General features: G+C 37.5%; 1 protein-coding gene across 2 annotated transcripts in view; it reads left to right on the top strand.

The window, feature by feature from the left end:
* Window positions 1-10,948, top strand: part of slit3 (slit homolog 3 (Drosophila)) — a 301,951-nt gene that overhangs the window by 237,399 nt on the left and 53,604 nt on the right. For both annotated transcript variants that reach the window (XM_024283656.2, XM_036214006.1), the window contains 3 exons: window positions 2,308-2,458; window positions 6,309-6,383; window positions 8,588-8,731. In XM_024283656.2, the coding sequence (XP_024139424.1) occupies window positions 2,308-2,458; window positions 6,309-6,383; window positions 8,588-8,731 (370 nt within the window). The remainder of the gene's footprint in view (window positions 1-2,307; window positions 2,459-6,308; window positions 6,384-8,587; window positions 8,732-10,948) is intronic.

Below are 10,948 nucleotides of genomic sequence, written 5' to 3'. Positions count from 1 at the left end.
ACGTCATGAATAGTCGATGGTCATCTACGTAAGCGTGTAACTCAGAAATTTTATAACAACATTGGTTCTAAAACTTAAAACATGTCATTCTAAAACAAAAAGTCATTACTTACATATACATATAAACTTCTGTGCTTCAGTCCACACACACATGAGGAAATATGTGTCTAATCCATGGCGAGTGCAACACAAATTACCCTCGTGGTTGAGGGATACATAGCTCCAAGTCCCTACCCCCCCAAAAAAAGAGTTTTGGATATCACTAAAGCGCCAATGTCCCTACAAATGGAGGGGTAGGGAGAAGCCGTAGGGTTATTCGGATCTGGCCTTGATGTCATAGAATTCAATCCAACTGTAATTATTAATTTCTCCTCCATTATCCATTTTCAAACCCTTTGGTGAATTAAAAGGAAACACCACCCAAACATCGCTACAAAATTTGAGGTCAAACTTCATCCTTGTTTAACTTTCAACACGTGTTTTGTAAATAGAATCCTAAAACAGACTTAACCCTTGTGCTATCTCATGGGGTGAAGATGACCCCAACCTTACATTGACATGTTATCCCTCTCATGACAAAAGGGGATAAAAGGAGGCAGGATTTCATATCTGACACCGACACCAGTGAAGATGCGTGAGCGCAGCTTAAGGGTAAGAAGGTTAGACAAAGCCACGTTGTATGGATTTTTCATTTTTTCACCCCCCCTAACCTTACTCACCCCACAGGGAGCCCGTTAGTGTTGTGCAAGAGAAAACTGCATGCTTCTTGTGTGCTGTCTGACTCTTAGAAATTAGGAATTTAGACAATCAGAGCGCAATAAGTGAGGGCATCGTACAGAAACTTGGGGATCATGTGCTCACTCCATGTGAGCATTTGGGTGTGGTCAGTAAGGAACCAGTACATGGACCTTACTGAGAATTAGACTCGGCTGTTAGGACGTGTACAATAATATTTCTTTTCTCATGTCATATATATGTGTATTTTTGCAGTATTCTTACAAAAATACTTAACAATATCCTTACCACTCACACGACAATGCTATATTCTACTTTTATGAGCCTTAAAAGAACTACAAGGCCCTCACCTTAACCCTTGTGGTATGCAATGTTTATGTTAAAAGTGGGGTCATCTGGACCCCACAAAAGTGCACGCTGAACTGTTTTTTTTAAAGATTTTTTTAATCTTCACTGATGTCCATTTCAGACATAAGATCCTCTCCACCTTTTTCATGAGAGGGATCACACATCAATATAAGGGTCAAGTCATCTGGACCCCATAAGATAGTACAAGGGTCAAGATGCAGACGCTATCTATGACCCTAAATGGGCCCGGTCAACCCAAAAAACCTGCAGCACTCGTACAGTTGCATGTGACTAAGACATTAGTGTAGCGGTCAGCTTGGAGGCTTTACTCCTGCAAATGGATCCATTGTAAGAACAGAACCATTATAAAAGATTAATACAAAATAGGCAGAGCATGAATTCAAGTATGATAACTGACTTCTCTGCACGATAACAGAAGAAGTTTGGGCCAGAAAAGACCAAAGACAGTCGTTTCTGCCAGAGTACGATCAGGAGAACAGTGCAAGGCTCCAAAGGTTACACTGACAGAAAGCAGATAGACAAACAAAGTGGGAGCAGCATGTGGGCCACAAACAAAACTGTTGCATGATTTAAGCCAGGTCTCCTCCACAGGCGCTCACAATCATGAGTGATATATGCTCGCATTACATCTAAATAACAGAAGTGGCCTCTGGCTCACCCTGTTAAGCAAAAACATCCTGCTTTAAACCACAGTTACCTACAAGCTGATTGTATGAAACCACCTGGATGTCTGTTCGGCAATTTGATTTGCAGAAGCAGCCGTGCAGAAATCTCTCGCCGTGCGTCAGCCCCGTGCAGGGAAATGCTACAGGAACATGAACAACCTGCTTTCTCATTTCATGCATGCCCTACAAGGGGATGATTATTGGCTGGTTAATTACATTCTGTAACCTTTGACAAATTCATTTAGAAGAAAAAGCAGAATCTACTCAGACAGGATGCCTATCATACCTTTAAACTATTGACATTTTTCAATAAACATTTTCTCTCCAAATGTAAAATATACATTTTTGTTTTTTAATTAGACATCTAAAGTTTAGGTTTATCTCGTTTGCCTTTTTAATCTAAATGTTTTTGTTTCCACACTAATTGAATTTCTTTTTTTCTTTCACTTCCCTTCTTTTCTCAATCAAACATCCCATTTCTGTCCTCCTCCTCCCTTCTTATGCATCGCTGTCTCTGTCCCTCCTCCCTCGCCATCAGGTCAAGAGGACTACCGCAGCCGTCTGAGCGGCGAGTGCTTTCAGGATCTGGTTTGTCCGGAGAAATGCCGCTGCGAGGGTACAGTGGTCGACTGCTCCAACCTCAAACTGACCCGAATACCGCCACACATCCCCGAGTACACCACAGACCTGTAAGTCACCAAATGGTCCTTAATGTGTGCATCAGTGTGTGGTCTTCTTAGTGCAGGGGTGTCAAACTCAATCACACAAGGGGCCAAAATTCAAAACACATCTGACAGGATAAACATTCGTTGAACTGTCTAAAACTAAATGTAATTTTTTTTCTTTTATGAATGTCCTGTAGAACTTTTCATTTCCTGTTATAGATCGTTCACAAATCAAAACACAAGTTTTAATAATCCTTCAATATTTGAGGTTTTATTGAAAATATCGACCTTTCACTTGAGCAGATATTATTCTAACCATTTCTATTTTTTTTTTAACAGTTTCTATTTAGCTTGATTTTATTCACACGTGTTTTAAGTGCAATCGAGCACAAAAACTGATGATAATTCATGTTGGACTCACGTAATACGTGGAGCTAAGATGCACATTTCTGCATGTTGGTTGCGCATGTTTTAACTCCACCCAAGGCTAAATGTAGTTGTTGTAATATGAGGTACTTATTGTTTTTTGGGGTATTTTAAGTTTTCCTATTTTTACAATTAGGAATATTTTTTTGATGGTTACAAATTATTTTTATCCTTGTTTACCTGTATTATCCCACAGTGATCAGACATGGTTATGAGCAACAGCGAGGGGGAGCTACTGTACGTCAGAAAATAATGCAACGGTTATTAGTTTTTCTTAATTGTGAGACTCATTGAAAATGTCTGACTTTAGCTTTATTTTTAGTGATTTTGTGAACACTGAAATGTAAGCAACTTTAACTGGGAAGAAAAGATCTTCGACAGCTCTACGTCTCATCCCCGTTGTGGAAAGCTAACAGTAGCATTAGCATAAATTAGAAGAGAAAAGCCCTAATACCTTCATAATCAAACAAGCAGCATTCAATGAAGCTCCTGTAACCTTCGTCTAACTATGACCGGGTTGTTAGAGAGAAATAATCCCGACTCGTTTAACAAAATCCATATGATTTTGGGGAAGCAGCTGTGGAGAGTTCTGCTGGAGGAATACTGACATCTGATCCAAGAGGATAAAACAAATACAACCTGATAGGACATTTATAAAACAAAAATTTTACAAATTTCGGTTACAAGTGGTTTGGTTATTTACGTAAAACTGCTTTAAGCAGAGTCCAGCTGTCAGCTTTGCTGTTCTAAACCATAGACATAATAAATAACTGGAAGTAATTTTGCACAATCGGCATTTTGTGTGACGTCATGAGAAAAGAGTCTATGCTTTGTGACTGCTATCAATGCAGTAAAAATGTAACATTTTGCCTAAAATAGAAAGGTTCTGTAAAGTTATTGACAGAGTGTGAACTAACATGGATAGGATCAAAGCAGACAAAAGAAAATGGAAGTTAGGGTCTTATTAGTGACGAGAGACGTGCTAAAAAGGTCATGAGATTTATAAATGATACAGAAATAAGTTTTTCTTCACAAAATAGACATAATCTCCTTTGATAAACCCTATGGTGCATTCACATCCAAGTTTCAGTTTGTAGGCAAACTCAAGCTTACCCATGTCCCCCCAAAAAAGCAAGATTTTGCATCTAAAAAAACACATTTTGTAAAAATGAACTGAGGTGCCAGAACTTTTTATCTCAAATAGAAAAATTAAACCTCCTAATTAAATGTGAAGAAATACAAACCAAGGCTTTCTGGACACTTGTTAGTTCAGGCCTGAAGATCATCTGGGTTTTGTCGTCCTCTAGCTTTTTTCTTTCCAGTCAGCGCACATTTTCAGGCGATAACACCTTCACGCAAGCAGCTGCTGTAACGGCGTGACATTCTCCAGATGGTTTGATCTGCTCAGAAGTGCAATGTCAGAGCAATGCAAATCAAATGAAGGTGTGAAACTTCCTGACATTTCTTGCTCAAGCCAACCGAGTCTGATGAACTATCCAGATTTTACTGTCCATTACCAAGAACAGCTCCTGACACCAGAGTTAACTAATAATTCCTGTTCTCTACAGACCATTAACCTGAAATTCATTTGTTTTTTTGATCGCCTGATGCTCCTTGTGAATCCATTTATCCTCCTAATTATACTCTTCTATTTTCTGGTTATTGTTGAAGTACCTAATGTCAGAAATTATGTTTTTGATTCGTCCTTTGATGCATTAGAGGGGTCAAAATACTTTATTCTTTAAAATGTTTGAAAATAGAAGTATTCATTTTTTTAATTCCACATTTATCTCAAAAAAGGGCATTTTTATGTAGGAGCTGCAAACATTCAGAAAAGAAAAGACGTTTGTGGGTGTACATGTGGGTATACAATTTAACAGTTGTGTTCTGTTTGTACCCGATAGTCAAACAGTAAAACACAATAGATTGACGATAAAAGATTGATTGTTTTGAACCACTGTGGCAAAAAGTGATAAAAATCATAATCTTGAACCAAATACTAGGGAATTGATTAAAAAAAAATAACTATGTATTGGCAAACCTGGAAAAAATTAATCGTGATAAATCGCTATAATTTTTTATAAGTCTCTGTATTTTGCGACCTATTACTATCTGAAAATAATCACAATATGAAAATTAGTGCTGTCAATTTATTAAAAAAAAACTGATTAATCGCACTTTTTATCTGTTGGGATTAATCACGATTAGTTACAATGTTTTAGCAGGTAAAATGAATTTGTACAATATGACCTTTTTGTGAAAAAGTGATCTAAACCACAAAAATAGCAAAAATAAAGTACTAAAAACTGAATATTTATTTCTTTAGTAAGTGACCATGGCATAAGGGGGATAATACACCGTGGAAGCCTGAACCGCTGAGTTGAAGCGAAGGACTGTTTATTCAGTTCATTTGGGTTAATGCTTATTAATGCGTTAATTCTTTTTGATTAATCATGTGCGTTAATTCGTTAATGTTCACAGCCCTACCAAAGTTTAATCCATGTCTTAAGTTTAATACAAAAAATGTATTGATTCAGGTTGGGGTCATATTTGACCCCACTCGTGGAAAACTGAAGGTTCTGATAGAGAAAACTCCAGAACTTCCTCGGTTAGGACTCCCCTTGTTTCCCTTTAAAAAGCACATCCAACAGCGATGTTTCGAGAAATACACACTCACACAAACAAAGCGTCGGCCTTGCCCTGTAACCTGCCTCATCAGGGGAAATCAGAGGAGTTGCTGGTGCATCTGAAAGCTTATATAGTGTTTTTTGTTCCCTGTCCCTCATCTGCCTGTCTTTCTGTCTTCCCTAACGGCTCTTTCAGCTGGCCAGGAAAACCCTTGACATCAGCCTTGAGAGGTTTCAGTGTGTAATCATTCTTTGGAGAACTGTTTGTACTCAATTACACATGTTGGGCAGTTTCGTTTGGTGTCTGCAGCTGCCAGTGTGGAGACCAGATGTTGTGTCTGTTCAATGAACATCGGGGAAGAAGTGCCAATACTTGTTTAAAATCAACAAGGGGCTTCAGATTTAATAAGTATTAAGTTTGGGTCATTTCTTGTTAAAAGTGTCCCTCTGAGCTGGAGTTTAGTCTGGTGTTATTCCCCTGTTCTGCTTTCACACAAACATTTTCACACAGAGCGTCCTCTTAGCCTTTTAGTACAAATTACCTCAATAAAGCAGCTGTCTGTCCCTCAAATTGTTCTCTCTCTGCTTGAGGCTATGTGGATATTGATGACCACATTGAAAAGATGCATTGGTGGTCCCTTTTCTCTCTTTTATTTCTTTTTCTCTCATTCATTTTGTGCTGCAGCCTGTACATACACGTGAAGTCCACCACCTTTTACTGCAGCAGACCCATCTTGACGTGCAGCTTTTCTCTGCATATGTGAAGCTCATTTTTTTGTGAAACAATTGTTGTTTTACTCCTTTTCTCTGTTCTCTTTTAGGCGGTTAAATGATAACGATATTACCTCCTTGGAGGCGACGGGAACTTTCAAGAAACTGCCCAACTTGAGGAAAATGTATGTATACTTCTGCACTGTATATGTTTATGCTAATTTGTTTGGTCTATGATTATGCACACTAACCTGTAACTTACATACAATATATATATATAAGTATCTAATCTTTTGATTTTGGTGATAGCCTCCATCAGATTTAATGTTATTTTTTAATCGAATAAACCTGTAGACCTATATTACTATTTTGTTTCTGTATCAATAGGCCTTGATATGTCATATTTTATTAACGTTTAATTAATTAAAATTTTAATTTTTCTATGACGTTGCTCTTAAATGTAAGTTGATTTAATTCTGAAAAAAAAGCTATGTCATTTTTTTGTTTGAGTGGCTCCTTTAAGCTGATCAGTTGGTCCATTTTACCTGAATGTGGGACAGCTGATGTTTCAACAGCTGTGGAGTTTTAGCAATAATATTTTATCCTGTAAATTTAAAACAAAAATAATTAAAGACAATTATTATTAACAGTAGGAAGTAGTAGGAACACAACCTAATGTCATAGATTGTTTTTTTTTTTCAGTTTTCCAAACAATTAACCAAAATGTGGCTGAATTTATGTGATCTTTACCTACATTTTTGTTTATAGAATATCAAAAATTTAAGATGAAAATTTAGCATTTTCATTTTTATGCTCTTAATAACCCACATATATTATGAAAAGCAGATTTTAAAAGGATTCTGACAATTGTTTTGAGGTAAACTGATACATTTAGATAAATACGTAAGATTACGACATGATAAAAAGTTTCTCTGTCATTTTTCCTCCAACTTGAATTGGACTTGTGCTCGTAGGTTTCAGTGGCATTGCAGCGCATGTGCAGACAACAGAAAGGTTCCATGTGCGCACTGTTTCAGGGCCTCTTTTTGAGGGACTGAACCTGGCCCAGTTGAAAGGAAAAAGAACACATTACCAGCTATATCGATGGTTAGGAGTCTGATGATGAACACTCACAACTGTCTGTAATTTTAGGAGAAAGAAAAACTCCATATCTCACACAGAGAGTAACAATTAGTTTAGTGGAACACGCATGTGTCAGAGGATGCTCTATTGGCCATTTCATTTGTTGATCATGATATATGATGATTGTCTAATGACGTAACAAAATATATATATATATATATATATATATATGTATACATATTATTATCCACACATCCTTCGCGATCAACCACACAATACATCAATGATTGAATATGGACATTTGATAAATGACTGTCTCAGGTACTTCAAGATAATAAAAAAAGAAACCATAATGATTGAAAAAGATAGTAATATTACAAAAATATGAAGAAAAAAAAGGCAAAGAAGAAACAAAGGGGGTTAAGCGAGTGCGAACATAGGAGATACGGATAAAGAAAGAGGACTTACTGAAGATGAGGAGCACAATGACATAAAGACAGAAAGCAGGGAAAGGTGTGCTGGAGGTAGACAGGAGGCAAATATTACATGGAAATAGAAGTTGGGACTCTAGCTCAGATTTACAAGCATGTATGTGAGTCTGTGTGTGTGTGTGTACATGTGTGTGTCACTGAGATAGAGAAAGACGCAAGGCTGATTTATTGAAGAGGAAATTGCTAACCATCTAGCAGTGTCACTGACAATATAGATTGCCTGGAACTAATTTCCATTTTCCTCTTCCTGTATCTCCTCATCTCCTTTCCTCTACTCTTCCCAACTCACATTTTTGCTTTTGTTTGCCTTGTTTAAAAGGGATTTCTTTTACATTTTTTTTCTGTAGATTTTTGGTTTCTTTTATTTGTCAGTTTGTAGGCTGATTAATCCAAAGCCAACTGAGAATGAAAACACAGCGACTGTGATGGCTATCACCTCAGCGTATTGTTCTTTTGACCATACGATTTCTTTGCTTTTTTGTTTTTCTTTGTGCAAGATTCCAATTAATTCCAGTCATTTAGGACCACTCATCTCTCTTTTTTAATGTGTGTGTATTTTATGTGTTATGGTGATAGCTGTGCTATCAGAACATGTAAAAGACAAGGATATTGAGATGAAAGAGAGAAGAGTTTACATTTATTAGTTGTTAGACATGACTGATTGCTGCAATTAGACCAAGAATGTTTTGGTGATATGTTTGGATGTGTGCTTCTTCTTCTTTTGTCCCTCTGACAGGTTTTCTATATGATTGCATTTGTAATCTTGTACAAAGCTGATCCAAATCCAGAAACAACCTGATTGTCTTTTTCTGCAGAAACCTGAGCAACAACAAGCTGAGGGAGATCCGTGAAGGGGTTTTTGATGGAGCCGGGGGAGTTTTGGAGCTTTTGCTGACAGGAAATAAGCTGACGGCGGTGCATGGACGCATGTTCAAAGGCCTCAGCGGTCTGAAGACACTGTAAGTGTTTCACACGTTTGTGCGTTTTGTTTTAAGAATACTTTTGTATTAGTCTATTACAGAGGTCTATTGGATGCTCCACGTCCACACATGACTCTCTAACTGAAGACCGTAAAACAAATTGTAATTTTAAAACAAGGGTTACTTAGTGAGCACAAATGTAATTAAATTCAGTTTGTTAGGTTTATGAATTATTGGCTAAGATGAACCTATAACATAACCATTGTAGGCATTAAATCAAGACCTTGTGTGATATACCATTCTACCAAAATACCAACACTTTCTCACTCCCAACTCGTCACAAAGTGGCATTGGGTTAAGGACCCCTCGGCGTTACAACTTGACATTTTGGGTGTCCCCAAGTTGTCGTTTTATGACGGCAGGCTGTATCTATTGAATTACGGGTCCAGTACTGGGATGCGGAGTGCACCAGTACCAGTACCAGTTCACGCACAGTACGGCGTCTTGCACCAGTTCAGGTCTGAAACCACATCTGGTACCGCGTCCGGTGCAGGGTTACTGGTACTGGTACTGTGCGCATCCCGAGGACCAGTCCACATATTGACGTTTGGTTAAGGACCCCTCCACATCATTTTTGGACATTTTGAGTGTTCCCAAATCGTCAGTTTTAGACGTGTCAGCTGTTTAAAAATTTAAGGGTCGACAACCCTCGGGACACGGTACTGAACACGGTACCAGATGCGGTACTGGACACGGACTGGTCCTTGGGACGTGTCCGGTACCCAGTACTGGTACCCTAACCCTAAACCCGCATCCAGTGCGGGTTTAGGGTTAGGGTACTGGTACTGTATTCATCCCAAGGACCAGTCCATGTCCGGTACCGCGTCCAAAGGATCATGGACCCTTAATTTTACGAACATCCAGCACATAAAACAAATGACAAGTTGCGGACACTCAAAACGTCAAAAAGTGATATAGAGGGGTCCTTAACCAAAAATATGTGACGAGTTGAGAGTGAAAATGTGCTGAGACGGCACACATTACAAATACCAGCAAAATATTGATAAAAAGTTTCTTCTTCTTTATTTATGTCTGATTGTTATGAGGAAACATTTAAAGCTTATACTGCAAAAAATGTTTAGTTCCTGTCCAGAAAAGAGAAGAATTTGTATCTGTACAGACTTTAGATACTTTAGATTATTCAGATTAACATTAATATTTAGGAAAAGGATGATTACCCACCAAAATAGACTTACATAAAGCAAAATAAATTGAACTAAAGTACATTTGCTGCAGTAAATGTAGCCGAGGGTATCTTATTGTTAAAGGAACTCATTTGTGTTTTATAATTGGAATAACACAGTATCTTCTCTTTATGTTTAAAAGTTGTTAAAGCTAAAGAATTTGGTTATTTAAATCATAAAAAGAAAATAGAAAACTCAGAGGAGTGTTGTGTTTCTCTTTAACAAAGAGGCCCCTGTAGGTTTTGGTTTAGGTAAAACAACCCTGAATGGCTTTTTACAGACACCCGATCTATTGTCTTTCATTTTAGTCACCTTTGCAACTCAATGGACTAAAAAAATACTGAGAAAAAGAGCTTAGGCACAGAGTGGTCGACCTCAAATCTTAAAGTGGTAGATTCTGTGTTATAACTACAAATTTGATGTGTGAGCTCCTATTTATGCAAATGTTTTATGTTTTATCCATATAAATGCAAACATCTCACCCAAGGCATAAGCAAATAAAAGTAAAACAAATTTTAATGTGTTCGCTCAGATCAGCAAATTTTTCTCGTTTTAGAGAAACTTCATAAGACAAGAGTCACTTTGCACGTGAGAGGGCACAGTGACTCACAGTATGAACAAATAACAGCAGGCATTGGTGAGGTAAATCTGAACTAGTAAATCCATCCCAGCAGAGTGATGAACCTGTAAAAGGATGTGGGCTTTTAATGCTTTGAACAAACATAATGGAATTAGATGTGTTTCCCTGAGCTAAATTTACTGTCTTTAATAAAACGCAGGCAACCATATGATATACAAATCTGTCATAATAAATATTGGGATTTTGTCATTATATCACGGTGACAACAGAAGTGCTGATTTTGAATGTGCATCATACTTGATTTTGATTGGTTCTGTTTGTTTCACTGAAAATTGTTGCAGCTTTTTGCACAAAAAAAAATCTCCTGGATTTTCCTTTTACTTAAAGTGGCCCTTTTAATTTTCATAAATCAGCTAAGACAAAGATTCATGA

Source organism: Oryzias melastigma, linkage group LG10 (assembly GCF_002922805.2).
Source record: "Oryzias melastigma strain HK-1 linkage group LG10, ASM292280v2, whole genome shotgun sequence".
Taxonomy (NCBI): domain Eukaryota; kingdom Metazoa; phylum Chordata; class Actinopteri; order Beloniformes; family Adrianichthyidae; genus Oryzias; species Oryzias melastigma.
The sequence above is the reverse complement of the archived record's forward strand: the minus strand, read 5'-3'. Positions and strand labels throughout refer to the sequence as shown.